This window comes from Chiroxiphia lanceolata, chromosome 2 (assembly GCF_009829145.1).
Source record: "Chiroxiphia lanceolata isolate bChiLan1 chromosome 2, bChiLan1.pri, whole genome shotgun sequence".
NCBI lineage: Eukaryota > Metazoa > Chordata > Aves > Passeriformes > Pipridae > Chiroxiphia > Chiroxiphia lanceolata.
Genome location: NC_045638.1, coordinates 15,347,289 through 15,363,155, shown reverse-complemented (window position 1 = coordinate 15,363,155; position 15,867 = coordinate 15,347,289). Strand labels below are relative to the sequence as shown.

Genomic DNA, 15,867 nt, shown 5'->3' with positions numbered 1-15,867 from the left:
ATAAGAAAAGGTCACAGTTCTGGAATTTCAACTTCTACACAGTCACAATGAGAGAACAAAAAAAAAAAGTTTCTGATAGTTTTAATCACAACAACTAAGTCAGAACTATATTGCCCATATTGGTGAATACCCCCCCTCAGACATTACCCATCTCTCAAGATAAGATCACAGCCCTAAAATCAATTTATGCTGTTGACCATACAATTTTCAAAAAGAATATTGAATAAAGAGCTAATTGCAATCTTATTTTTCACATGAAAGTTGAACAGCAGCAAAGACAGTACTTGTATCATTTTTCATTTGTTAGTATTGGTTATGTAGCTACATAGATTTTTCCATTTTCGTTACGGAAGTAGCAGCTTTGTTTTCACCCCTCTCAGTATCTTTTTCAGAAATGTTTTACTTCCTTTAGACAAATGCACGTTCTTGAGGCACATGAACAGCCAGTACAAGTGAAGATAAGGCTGAAAACAGAAAAATGGAATCCCCAGCAATTCACTTAACACTGCTCCAATCACAGTTGCAGGTTTCCTTTCACTACTTTGTTAGCCTTTATGTACTGATAAGAGCTCTACAGGACATTGCTGTATTTGGCAAAATATTTTTCTGGCTGTCACAGGCATAATAATGTGGATCAATATAATCAAATAAACCTTTCCTGAAATATTGACTATGATATTAAAACCTTGGTGCTGAAGTCACATAAAGCAGTTATGTCCTGTAAGGACAGTGAGTTTATTGGATATCAAGTGATTCTAAAAGGATGACTCAATGTTGGCACAGTTCCCCAGCTCATATACATAATTTCCTTTTCCTCCCCTCCCTTGAGTCAGGAAGTCTCCTAGATGCATTTTTACTTTCCCAACTTGTTATCAACATAGGATGAATTTTCAGCATTACCTGAAGAAATGAAACCCTTTTGAGCTATGCTTTTTGAAGTAAAAAAGAGCCAACAAACTGAAAACCAATTACTTTTACCTCTTATATTAGGGCTTACAGAAATCTTCATAAAGGTAAAAATGAGAGCTAAAAATGTGAGGAGTGCACTAGTCTAGGTATTTTTAAATACCTCAGACACATTCTATACATTTATACATTCTATGCTTTTTATACTCCTATCTATAAATTAAAAACTACCTTAAAAATAAAATTCACTGTCCAATAAGCACTTCACAATCTCTCATTACTTCAGTAAGCAATGTTAGAGAGCTAACTCACAGAATAAAATCCATTCCTTACATCTGTGACTAATATCCAATTTGAGTCACTTAACAGAACTAACAATTACTTGTGTGCTCATACACAAACAATTGGTCTAAAAATTAAAAATTCTGCTTTTGAAGTAGCAATTATTCTAATACACCAAAAATCAAAGTACTATCATGCACAAAATTAAGTCAAGCTGACTTAAGGATATTCTGTGTATGCTGTCTGTTTTACACTACTACCAAAGAAAAGCAACAGTAGAGCAGAACTCCTAAGTAACATGGACATTTGAAGTTACAAATATAGGCTTCCACAATTTATGTATTTGCATCTTTTTAAAAGATGGAAAAACTTACAATTTTGACTGACATCAAATCACTTGCTGCAGACAGCAACTATTGTTTTACCTGACAGAAAACAGGATTTCCTAAAAGCAAACTAAATTTGCAAATATTTAGTTTCAGGGAAAAAACCTGCTGCATTTATGTATTTATTTCTTACTCTCTAACTTTCTACTATTTTTGATTTCTAGCTTTCTACTGCAACAGTTTTGAGATCCAGAAGGATGCCTGTGTCTGTGTTTGTTCCACACAGCCAACTCACTCCCATAATGAAGACTGCAGACCTGGTTACCGAGACAGAACTCCTCCCATCCTTTTGGTGTTAGAGGATGAAGCAAGATAGGAGTTTGCAGAATGAGTCCTGTTCCAGAGCAACAAGCCCAAGGACAGGTGAGGCCCTCTGGATAAACACAGCTCACCAGACTGGGAAGGTAATTCTGGAGATGCCTTCTTCCCTCAGAATGAAAATATAAAGGCCAGGACAGAAGTAGGACACTACTCCTTCCTTCCCAAAGGAACTACGAGCAGTAGGTTGTTTAGCAGGTAAGCTGAGAAATTCCTGTAAGCATTTTAGAAGTTCCATGTTGGTCACCAAAAGCAGCTCTGCAATGCAGTTCTCTTTTGATCAAGCACCACAAACTTCTCATGAACTGAAGGGCGCTTGTCAGCATTGGAAAAAAATACTCATTGGGTGGAACTTCCATTTCCCAGTAACTCTTGATAAAAGTTTTGTTTCTACTTTGTAAGCACTAACATTTCAGATCATTGCAATTAAAAGACTAGTTCAAAGTTAAACAAAAAGAAATTATTTAAAAGGAAAAATAATTCAGGAGCATATTCAGCTCTATTCTATGAAATCCTGTTTTAATGAAATAATATCCAAAATATATTCTGAAATTTATATGGGCTGAAAGCCTTTAGTTTGGTCTGCACTATGTAACCTTTTAAAATCAATACAATGTTAAAGACAATGTAATTGAGCTGCTGTAAGTAGATAAAACAATGTTATTTTTTGATCAGATTTCTGAAGAACACTTTTCATGTTGCCTGTGGAAAAGAACTATGATTCAGGACTATGAGCTGATAAATATTTATAAGGTTTACATTAAAAAAACTTGATTATAATGCAGCCTATTTTTTTTTTTTTTACATACACGTCTTGTTCTAGCATTTCAGTTATGGCAAGAAAATTCAATTTAATTTTCTAATACACATTGCAAAGTTTAAATCAGTAGACAGACTAATGGGTGTTAAATTATCATCCCTTTTACAAGTTAATAGACCTTCTCTTAAGATGTTAAGACATTACACAAGCAGGTCATGAGGATTGTATTTTCCCCCCCATCTCATTGCAAAGTATTTGCAGACTTACAGGAGGAGAAACACGAAAAGTAATTTGACTTTCAACGATAAAATGTTCTGTCATGTTGAATGTTTACATGTATTGTTAAATAGTTCTGAAACAGTGCCTGGGATGATACAGTATTCCACTAGTAATTTTTCTCAACTTAAAACAAACTTTTTGATGTTTAAATATATGCCCAACAAGACAAATTATACAAATTCAACATTTGCTATGACTAAATTAACACTTAAAAGTTGAAATAACCATAACACTAACTGTTATGCAAGCAACAGTGTCACTGTTATTAATACCATTTCAGAACTAAATTTAAGATATTAATGAGCCTGAGTTATTTTAACTGTTACCCCACATAGCCATATTTTACAGTTTAAAGTAATGCATGACAATATGCAACTATTAAAATAACCACTAATTATTAAAAATACAGAAATTTTTAATAAAATTTGACTCTCAGTGAGGAAATATACAGCTAAATTCATACTTCCCTCTGCCCCCGAAATATAAGCCTATACATTATTTACATACAGGTAACAATTTCCCAATAAGGCTAAATTATCAGCAGGTACCTTACAAACTTCTACAAAATATGAGCATACCACAGACCTTTTTTTTGTTTTAAAGAAAATACAAAAGGCTTTGTATGCAAACAACACCGATCCCTAAGTAGGGAAAGACTAAAATTGCTCCCAAATTAGAAGTTTAATTAAAGTAAAACTTTCCCTTTTTCCCCCTCATTCTCTTAAATAAGAAACTCAGCTCACCCGAATAGAACGACCACGTAGAGCCAGAAACTTAAACATGACTAAGAAACCATGATGTTTAGATTTTCTGACTGAGCGATCACAAGTCTAGCAGGGAAGACCAACCCTGGTGTTTTTGCTGTGACCAGCTGTTCCGGCAATTAGAAAATTTCCTGTCAGGCAAGTCAGACACAGTCGGGGGAGGAGGGGGGGTTGGGAAGAGAGGGAAGGGGCGAAAAAAAGGTCAAAAAAAAAGAAAAAAAAAAAGAAAAGCTGTTGATTTCCACATGCACACACATGTGGTAAAGAAAAACTGAGCAGCAGTGGTACTCATGTTCCTGATGCTTGCAGAGATCAGGACAGGAAAGTTAAGCAGATTGCCTGATAGCAACATGCAGTTGCAGATGTTACTGATTCCTGGTTCCCAGAAAAAACCAAAAGAGATCAACATCTATTTCAGAAATCACACTACTGTGCAACATTTCACTAGTTAAGCAGAACAAGTATTTTAAGTCCTATCTGTGATAATTGTATTTTTATGATTTTTAACTTTACAAAATATTTTAATGTCTATCACTACATTTTAGACTTCAACGCAGAGAATGCTTAAAGACTGTTTTTATTTACTAGAGTTTAGTTAGAGGACCAAAATGACCTTGTGCCTAGCCCTTTGAAATCCTGCACATGGAAAATGCTACACAGATGTTATAGGCCAAGGCAGACTACAAAAATATTTGAACTGGATTGCCCATCTCAAATGTCTGACTTATGTACCAATATTATAGCGCTGTGTAGAGGGTGAAAAACTTCTCAGAGTAATAAAAGGTACCTAGGCTTTCTTTCAATGTTTTTAAAAAAATCTCAAATGCTTTTAAGAACTAGAATTCAATCTAACTACTTCAAACAGCTAGAGATGAAATTTTTAATTTGATCTTTCTATATATTTAGTATGGAAGTTATTTTTCTGAATATTGACAATATCTTCATCTTTTTTGATATTTATTAAAACCACTGAATTGCACAGTACATGCTCCATTAGTGGAGACTTTTTCAAGTAATAAACAAAGGCAAGTAACAACCTTTAGTCAAAGGCATATACACATACACAGCTATAAACAGATCCAGGTGACTCCATGTAGTGACTGTATCAATGGAAACATGCAGTAAAATACTGTACTCCTGCTTGCACAAGACACTAAAACAAACCCACACTCCAAACTGCTTCCCTTGATTGGGTGCTAACAAATACCTGGATTAATGCATTTTTTGTTATATTTCAATTCTTCTTCAGAAGACAAAGCCAGTAATTTATTTGACACAACACATTGCTTCTATCTCTATACCACATCTGGCTGTCTACACTATTGGTTTCTATCTTTTCCTTTAAACCTGGAGCGATGAAATAGAGACCCTGGCTTTATCAGGATCCCACAAGCAAAATTGTTCCCTTTTTATGTTCTCTTGTACTCCTCTGGGTCTTTTTTTATGTTCCATCTGCAGGGACAATCTTTTAAATGTTGTGTACTGAATATACACAATTATTATTATAGATTACACAGGCATTCAGGAACTGCTAATGCACAAAGGAGGACTTTGTGACTCAAGTGAGGGCTCAAAAGTCCCCACTGACAATGTACTTTTCACAGTCCACTGTGTTACAGCCTTTTTGGAAGAAGCAGTCTCTACTACGACAGCACTAACACAGAATGAAAAATTATTTAATATTTGTATTGGGATAAACAGAGCTTCTTGAGCAGAAGGAGCTTCCTGCAATGCAAGGATTTCAATTATTTCATAAATAGTACAGAAAATTACCTGAAGCTTTCCTCTCTTCAGTTGTTTTAAACTTCCAGCTACTTCCTCATTCCAAACTGAAATATCTCAAGAATTGCAGTTTAACAGCAATATAGTTGTTTACACTATGAAGATGTAAAATAAATTTACATAAATAAATGGAAGATCATTCAAACTCTCTGCCCTACCTTGTCTAAGAACAGATACACTAAAAGCAGAGTGAACAGGAATCTTCAAATCACTAAATTAAACTCTGGTAGCAAGGACGGCTAAAAGCAGAAATGGAGAGTAAGTGGTAAGAGCTATTCTAACTACAATGTTCCTTAAAGATGAAAAGATACTGTAGGTAAATGACCATTTTCTTATCTTTCTGCTGTAAGGGTATGAGTGTACTCTGCTGCAGACACGCTATATCTGCAAAGGGTGACAGGAATCAGGCATTTCAACCGCAACATTTGTACAATTACTGAACCACTGCCCTCCTAAACCTTTTATGTGACCTCCCAGTGCAGCACAAAGCACAGTGCTCAGGGGTCAGCGGGGTTACCTCACAACAATAGCTCTCCTATAACTGACATGGGGCTGCGGCAGGTGGAAGAAATTTCTTGTGTTCTGGGAGAATACAGCCTGCACGGTTCCCAAAGAGCACTACCAGCCAACCAGAAACATTAAGATATTAAGATATATGCCACACAACTCATTTTGAGAACCTCTCAGAAGAGAGTTTGCCCTTTTAAATATTCCTTCGCGTAAGAAGGAGACAGGTTAGAGGGCAGCAGTCCCCAACAGGGAAGTCTGTGATAACAAGGACAAATTGCTCCAGCAAGTTGCTCCCTTTACCTTGAAGTCTGTGATAAGGATTTGTATGATATATGTTTATCACGAAACAACTGTCTCCAACACAAAAGGAATTTGCTACACCTGTCAGTGACAGTTCTGTGAATTGTAGAACTCCACTAGCACAATGCATTTCCTTCTCCTCCACTACAGAAATATAAAGTGAGCTCATCTCTCATCTTCCCCTCATTTAAATTTGCTCTAAATTTACAAAAATTAAGACAAAATGTCATCAGACTTGCCATCTAGACATTCGAGAGAATGGGGGCTCACAGACACTACAGAGAGCAAGAAAACTGAAACATGCCGGAGGAACTCTCAAAGCAGTACAGAATACGTGGGAATATATGGGTTTTATTGAATAAAATGTGCACACAATGGTGTGATGCTCACTTCTACACATAACCAGAAAATGTTGAAACATTTAATCTAGGTCGAGTCCATTAGGCAGACTGATAATTTCCTACACCCTCAGTTTGAGAAGTGTAATAATGCAAAGTAAGTCTTTATGCTGTTAGACAGATTGCTTTCAATTATCTGGAAAAAAACAAAGAAGGAGCACACATAAGGAATGAAAAGCCCTTGGTTCGTGAAGGTCAACAGTGGAGGAAGAGAGAGTTAATTTTTTGAGTTTTCAGAAGCTGAATAATATACTTTTCTTCATAATAAATGTTTGTATAGCCAAAGCAGCAATATTCTATTAATCAGGGGGTGTGGCAGCTTCCATCTGTTAGTTTACAGGCTTTGCAGGGCTACCATCTGTTTTCTCTCCACGTAACAACTAAGCAGCTTGACTTTGAATGTTGCTTACTCTCAAATTATTCAATTTTCTGAGCAAGTTCCAGAAAGAACCCTGCACCTAAGACAATGACTGCAAAATAAGCCACTCAAAATCCATAAGAACACATCAATGAAAGTTTTGCTGTAGCCATTCCTCAACACCTGATGACATCTTGGGGGAAAAAAGTATGCCAGGGCTTGCCTTCCTTATATGGGTTTGATATCTAAGAGTTAACATCTCAGACCTAATGCCCTGCACTGTTTACAAAGATGCTGTAACTTCTTGCACAAGGACCTCTGAGTCCATTCTTAGAGGTAAGATACAAGCATGTCATTAAGCTGCTAACAGAATTCATCCAAGTTGCAGCAGACTACAGTGCTTGGGAAGATAATGAACTTCCAATTTCGTTATATTAGAGAAAAAAAGGCATTCTGCCTTTTACAAAGCAAAATCTGGGCATTGAGAAGGGAATAACTGGACTTAAGTTTTACAAATGGTTTGCTGGGGAAACTTATTTGTTCAAGAATCAAGTTATTTGATTGTAAAATAGAATTAAATAGTCATGCATATATATTTAAGTATATTTAGTACAATACACTAAAAGGAATGTAAGAATTACGGAACACCTTGAAGTCCAGGATTAGTATTTGTAAACCAGACTGTTTCCTTCATTCCATTACACAGTGGACACTCTCATTAGATGGCCAGGTTATCAGCTGGCTTCAACAGAAATTACAATTTACTTCATAACAGGGAATATGATGTTATACTGAGTTATGTAATATTATTGTTTCAAACAATTGCAAAAGCTTCCTTGGTCTGATTTCCATTAAACAGGCAATAATTAAACATTCAAGAATGGTTAAGCAACATGAAAGGATAACTCGACTGTATACCTCATCTTTCAGTAAAACTGCAAAAATATTAAGCTGTCACTGTTTTACTACTGATGAGCTACACAAGCAGCTGTTTCAGCTAAAGTTACGTATCAATCTGTAAAAATGAGACATCCAGAACCTAGTGGGCTATGAACATTTGTGAATCCAAACATTTCCCTAGTGTTTAAGAAATTCTAGCTACGTCTTAGAGCCTCTACCACGAAGCCAAGAATTTACATCAAAAAATTGACAAAACATGCACAGAAAATTGAAATGTAAAGGTTATACCAGCAAGAGTAATGATGATCAAAAACAATCATCAGAAATACAGTAATTGTTAACACACATGACTATTCTTGAAACTGGAAATTGCTACTGAGCATCCAAACAGGAATATCCAACAGAAGTTTAGAGCAGTCCTGAAGCAGTGCTTCAACTTGCCAAAATGCAAGCAAAGTTTCTGAAACTAAGAGTTCTTACTAGTACAATGCTGTAGTATTTAAAACTGAGGTGAAACTAAACATCAGTTAAAGCCTCTGTCAAATGTTTTCAAGTTTAAAAATTTGTCAATTTGATTATGCTTTTTTTCTGAATTACTTCATTATAACATTTTTATCTCTCATTATTTTAATGGATGGTGATACAATAAATGAGATTACCCCAGATTACTCTGGTTTGATATTACTGCTTGAGTGATGGTGCCTGTTTTGCCTATGGCTGTAATTGGTGAACAATCTCCCTCCTCTTATTTCAACATCCCTTCTCTCCCCCCACACTGACCAGTGTTTTATAGACTCACAGTAAATTGTACAGTATTTGTGCACATGAAATACAGAATCTCAACATTATTACTACATACAATTGACTGATCAAATTCAGCACTTCAGCAAAGAAACTATATTGTCACATGCTTCAGATTATTCTTCCAACGTATCTTGAAGCCTTTTCTGAGATCACACTTACCTTATAAACTCTTCTATTAAAATACTGATTGGCAAGACAAAGGTCTTAATTTTCATCTCTCCTGACTGCAAATAGATGTTTCATTTAAATTTTACTACAGAACAATAAATGAAAAAGACCTTTTTAACTACTGACTTTTCTTTGCAAGCCTTTCTTATGCTACCTTTTGACTATCCACTGATTAGAGTCACTGTTACCTTAGTTATATATTTTTAGTAAGAAGATGACAGCTACTGAGACTTAGTTTTTTAATCACTCAGATCAGAATATTTTAATATGTTGCATTATGATTTAGTTCCAGTTAACTCTACATATGCTATAATTCTGCTTATTTAAAAGTGGGGTTTTGTTTAAAGTTTTACCAAAGCATACAACAAGTTAAGTGTAATAATATTACCCTACTACCTCCATTGAAGAGAGGTTCATTGCAAGTTTGAGCCTGAATAGGTTCTACTCCTGCCTGTACTGTAAAAAAGTAATCTTTAGTCCCTGCAGGTTACCAAAATACACTTGAGCTTTTCTGCAACTGACAAAGCCTTGTTGAAAAAAAAACTTTTCACAAATTCTTGGAACCTAATATTTTTTTGTGTCCTTGATAATTATGCTTAAGCTAAGAGAGTGCAAGGGTAATACACAGGTTGTACCAAGTGTCCTGTCAGCTAAATTGAATTCAGATAAAGAACATAACAAAGAACAGCACACACACGATATGCTCTTCACATACAAACGAAATAAGAAGCTACTTGCTGGACTAGCTGCAGTTTCTGGTTAGCTTTAACTAGTAATAAAGCATGTAGCATGACTGTAACAGCTCAAAACAATTGATTTGCTCAGTTAATTTACTCAATCTCTATGGACACAGATACAGAAAGCAATGGCAGGCAGCACAAGAGTGAGAAAGGTAGCAAATAGAAGGCTTTAAATAGCTTCCTCTCTTTCAGTAATGTTCACTTAAGCTTTCACATTAGCTCAAGCTTCAGCCAGCTGTTCTTACACTTATTTCCTGCTGGTCACAGATCATTTATGAGATATATTAGATAAAAAATGTTGACAAGCTATAAAGTCAGATATAACCAGTATACTTGCTGTAATAAAACCAGACTACTGAATGATACCCCTTCTAAGAGAAGGACTTTGAATCATACAGCATCTTGGATTCCTCAGAAACAGATATTGTTACAGGTCCTGGTTTTCTTAAAACAAACCACAAATTTGAATCAAACCTATGCAACTCAGGCTCTCATGTCAATTAACTCCAATTTTGACCAAAAGAACAGGGCTGTAATGAAACAAAATTTATCTTATGATAAACAGAATACTAGAGAGTGTACTTATGTAGTTAGAACTGTGTTAGGCTTTAATACTTATTTAAATTTCTTATCTGGTTTGCACAGCAACAGGATGCAGATTTCACCTCTTCTATCTCCACAGGACTATGGCAACTCTCTATTCTGAGCCTGCATCCTTTACACACCCACCAAAATATTTTGTCCTCTTACCTGATATGCTAATACACCCTAGGCCTGCCCTCATTTACAGCTGAGAAATTTCATAAATTGTCAGCAACCTTGTAAGTACTCTAAGTTCATTTCAGTGCAAAGTTAAACAGAAGAACTTAAGTGAGCTTCAGTGGTATTTTAAAATTAAGCTTTTATGTTGCACCAGAACAGATACAAAGCACTCACAGAATATCACAGCCCAGCTGAAATAGTATTTTATCAGCTGACTGACAGCACAGGTTAGCTTCCAGCTATAGGTGACTGAGCAGCTGGAGTAATTTCTTGTTTAAAAGACGCTAGATTATTTTATACCATTATTGGCAATCTTTTACTCAGCACAGCCTAGAAATAAACACAAAATATGTTCTTAAAATACTGGTCTGAGGCATTAAAAAGCTAAAACAATCTTAACCATGTTGCTCAAGCATGACAGAAAGAGTATTAGAGAAATGTTTTTGTGCTGGTCATACTGTGTTAAAATCAGTTGCTCACCAAAAGAATTAGCAGTTTGGAAATGTCTGAAGGCAATACAGGAAAACACTTGTAAGTAATACTGCAGTTATCATATATTGAGAGAGAAGTTTCATAGCTGTGAGGGGTTAACCTTGGCTGGCTGCCAGACACCCAGCTAGCCACTCTCTCACTTCCCCTTCTCAACAAGACATGTGGAAAAAATAAGGTGAAGAAAAGCTCATGAATCGAGATAAGAACAGGGACATCACTCACCAATCACTATCATGGGCAAAACAGTCCCAACTTCGGTAAAATTTATTTAATTCATTGCTAATTAGAGTAGGATAGTGAGAAACAAAGAAAAACCCTGAGAACACCTTTCCACCTTCTTTTCAGGCTGAACTTTGCTCCTTTATTCTCCACCCTTCTGCCTCTAGAGCAGGTGGAATGGGAATTGCTATCAGTTTGTAACACTGCGCTGCTTCTCCCGCAGTTTTCTCCTGCTCCAGCATGGGTCCTTCTGATGAGCTACAGCTGTTCAAGCACTGCTCCAGCATGGGTCCTTTTCCATGGAGTCCAGCTCTTCAGGAATGGACTGCTCCAGCATGAGTCTCCCACAGGCTGCACTTCCAGAAAACCTGCTCCTCTCCACAGGTTGCAGCTCCTGGCAGTAGCCTCCTCCAGAGTGGGCTCTGCACAGGCTGTAGCTTCCTTCAGGGCACATCCCCCTGCTCCCCCTACACAGCCTGCAGGGTGGATATCTTCTCCACTGTAATCCTCCAGTGGGCTGCAGGTGCACAGTCTGCCTCACCATCGTCTTTTCCAGGGCTGCAATCTACACTGTATTAGAACAAATGATCTTCTCCTAGTGTTGCCTTCTAAACACACAAATACTGTTCCTTTCTTACTCTTTAACACTGCACTACTTCAGAGTCATGTCAGCACTTGCCTTGTTTCTTCACCTTTTGTTAAAGACAGCAGTGCCTTGGTGCTATGAGGAGGAACCAAGATGCAATACCAGCATACAAACCCTGAACTCCAACCAAATATGGAGTTCCAAAAACGGTGTTTATTGGTGAGGCCATTTATCACCAGATTTAAGTCAGCTAGTACTCTCTAACACAGAACTACAGGCAAACTTCACGTTTGACAAAAGTCACAGTCATCGCAACAAGAAAACTGAACTCAGTGGGATCTTCACATTATGAAATTTTGTAAACTGCAAGTTTGACAAGGAGATAATGCACTTAAAAAAACTATCACAGTCAGGAAGGTTCATTGAACTTCTCTTTAGTAGCAGTCTCTATTTTCAAGAAGGCTAGGTTAAGAATTCTTTCAACTAATGCCTCTCAGTAACAAATGCAATGGAAACTACACTTTCACAGTTCTTCCTCACCCTTGACCTTCCCCTGAAAGACTATTGCAAGCTGAAGGCAGAAAGGAATATGAGGTATGAGCTTTTAGAACAAACAGTAGGATACCAAATCAGACAAGAGTCAGAGAGAAAGAATCTCTCTCAAAAATATTAGGATCCTAGATTGCACTCCATATCCAGTAAACCTAAACAACAAAACATTACTGGCAAACTGCCTGTAAATTAAGTGATGTCAGTGTGACCCAACAGTGTGCTACCTATCTTTACCACAAGCACGCTTTACTCACAGTTTGTGGGTTGATATCATCTTCTCCCATAGGTTCATCCACAATTTGCTGTCCATTCTGTAAAAAACAAGACACAGCAAGTTACAAGAAATGCTGAATACAAGTACAGAAATAAATATATTGCAGATGTGCTATCATAGCATGCTGCTGTACAGGATCAAGTGCTTTCTTCTTAATATTGTCTAAAAACAGGTAATTGAAAGTAAACATGAAAAACTGTACATTGCTGGCATACAATACCACTCTTGCCTTTATCCTTACAAATAATCAAACTGGATAAAGTCACAGTAAGAAATATATAAAACAACCTAGCATTTGAAGCCTCGCTACTACATAGCTGGACATTACTTTCCATTACTACAACTTCTGCAAACCAGTTAAACCTGATGAAGACTGAACAGTAAAAAGCCACAACAAAAAAACAGATAAACAGGTTCTTTCTAAGAGCGAGACCTTAGCAAGTCAGTCTTTACCTTCAAGAAAATTTATAACTATAGTATAGCCTTAGAAAAATAATGAATGCAATGCTAGTTTTATTAGCCAGCATTTACTATTTTCTGTACTTTCCTAAGGACCATTCTAACAAGGCATACAGAAATAGGTTCTTGAATTTGAAATTTAGCCATAAAGTTTTAAAAAGTCTTAAATACCTTGTGAGTCAACAAGTGCTTTCTTTTTCTTGACAGTGATATTATACTCAGAGAATCTCTCAGAGGTATTTTTCCCTGAAAGACTATGAATGACTTTGCTTACACAACAAACATGAGTATTAGCAAGATGTAAGCAAAAGGGACTATTTCATAAGTTATGGTATGGGGTATCACCTGGGACATTAAGTCTTAGTTTGCTCCAAAAGTTTAACAGCAATTCAGTATGATTTTAGAAAGAAATGAAAAACTGTTACAAATGGTTACCTTTTCCATTACCACTGGAGGCAGAATTTAAGTTTATTTGTGCATTAGAGAACACAAAGTCTAATTAATCTATTTTTACAAAACTTAATTCACTTAAGAGTTACATACACGTATAGATAGATATTTTCTAGATATTAGAAAGTTAATAAAAGCTGCTCGGAAATTCAGAGATCTTTGCTTCATTCTACACCTTCCTTCCCACTGCTAAGTTTTTCAGACTTCTTGTTTGGAATCTTCCTAGCATTCCTCTGTAATGACTTCTGATTAACGTAGTCTTCTAGCTCACATATGGCTGGAGGAGAGTCTTTTATATGTGACAGATTAAATACTAACCACTTATGAATTCTAATTTTCAGATATTGCAAGCACACTGGGTGTACCAGAAGAGGATTACCTGCTCTCTAACAGGTTTTCTCCTGAGCATTTTTTTTTGCTAGAAGATGCAGCTGGATAAAGCTAAATTAAAAGAATGAAGGATTTTTCAAATATGACACAGGTGCATTGAAGGGTCTTTAGCGTGGTGTTTCTTCGGCTTTTTTTGCTGTTGTTTTTTTGTTTGTTTTGTTTAGGGGCTGGGGAGAGGAAGATGATTGGTCTTCTGACTGTCTTTCCAGTGCAGAGATCTGACACATGGTAGCAGTGCTATTTTCTAATCTTTCCTGGCTTTGGGAAGATACTAGAGACTTCTAGCATGACTCCAGTCTACTCTAGAAGTCATCCTTCCATGACAGAGGACAAGAAACCAGTTTCACAGGTTAGTATAGCGATGAATATAAGCTTTAAAAGCTGCCTCAGTTAAGGGCAGTCAGTACAACCTTCTAGTTGTACAGCTCAGGGTTATTTCATAAGATGATGCTCCAAAAAGCCCACATTCACCTTGCTATAGCATCTTTTACTAATGTACAGACAGTGAATATTGTACTATCTTTCCTTAAGATACATAAAAAGTTGAAATTATCAAATAGATGATCAGAAAAGTACCAGTTTAGCTAACTAACAGAAATGAGTGCTTAAATAATGTTTTTAACAGGGAAGCATATTGTCTGTACATTTATCATTATCATCAAGGCCACAAGTCCCATACTTTCCCTCTTCTCAAATCTATGTCATATATTTAAATTATCATTTGTATTTTAGCTACACATCTCTACAGTCTGTTCATGTTACAAGAAAGTTTCCCAAGTATCTTGTCAATCAGAAAAAAAAAACTGAGAAGAAAGCCAGTTGAACAAATAAGACAATTGACTTCAGCTGGAAAGGAGGAGTCCATAATGTTCTAACAACTACTGATGGCTAAACTTTGGGGCCTAAAATAGGGCAATTTGTGTATCAAAACCACGTGCTATAAACTGACTGCACAGGCAAATTTTTAGAAATAGTGATTCCTGCTACAACAATCATTCTGCTGAATAATAACATACAATAACTACAGGTTAAGTAAGAATTTACCACACAGTAAGCTTTAAGCTTTCACATGTACTATTTTAAGAGAACTGAAACTAGCTGAAAGTGAAACTCATATCAGAAACTTGAGACAATCCCTTCAAAGACAAAAAGGTGAGATCAACCTCTCTTTTTAAAAAGGCTCTAATTTTGAACCTCACTGACTTTTTCAACAGTCAACCAGAAAAACCACAGCAAACTTCTGCAAAATGAACGGGTTTGCACAATCTCATTTCCTGTTTAACCCTGCACTGCTTTCAGTAACTTTTCAGTTGAATTCAAGCAATGCATTCGAAACATACTCATTGGAACTAGGAACAAACTCAAGAAATCAGCATGTGTGCCATGCAATCATGTCTGAGCCAGATCACTGGATTAGCAAGATCTTTTTAAATAGGTCTACCCAAGCAATGATTATGCTAAGGGAATCACTGGATGGTAGAACCAGTTTTTCTCAGAGCAGTCAGAGCCATGTAAAGAAGAATATGTATATATGATTTATGGTTTGCCAGTATATGATACCATTAAATGGAAAGCAGCTGTGTATTCAGAAAGTCTACAAAGCATACTGTCTTTCTTATGAGTTAAAATGCAAAGCCAAAAGGTTCCTATCAGAGATATTTAAACCACTGTGCAGTGAGGAGGTCAGCAGCATGCTTAAGAGGTGAGCAAATGAAACACATTTCGTTTTGCTGGGCGTAGACTCCCTCTAGTATTTAACTACAACCAAGGGCATGTCTCGATGACATAACAGATTGGAAGCAGATATAACAGTCTGATGAATCCAGAATAAGAGAGGGTTGAATATATCTTTCACATTCTCAGATTAGTCTAATTCAAAAGACAGAGACTCTAGATCCTGATTACTTTTCAGCTGCACTCGTCCAATAGCAGGACACTAAGCAAGAATGAATCAAAGATCTGGCTATTTCCAGTACTCTGGTTCCAAAAGTAAAACCTATTTCAGATGACAGCACAAGTATAAGAAAA

General features: G+C 36.4%; 1 protein-coding gene across 2 annotated transcripts in view; it reads right to left on the bottom strand.

The window, feature by feature from the left end:
- RPS6KA3 (ribosomal protein S6 kinase A3) overlaps positions 1–15,867 on the bottom strand; it is a 76,008-nt gene that overhangs the window by 50,327 nt on the left and 9,814 nt on the right. Inside the window, exon 2 of one of the 2 annotated variants that reach the window (XM_032678702.1) lies at positions 12,521–12,577. In XM_032678702.1, coding sequence (XP_032534593.1) covers positions 12,521–12,577 — 57 coding nt within the window. Of the gene's footprint in view, positions 1–3,674; positions 3,774–12,520; positions 12,578–15,867 lie in introns of those variants that run through there. The other variant, XM_032678704.1, reaches the window with a different exon arrangement.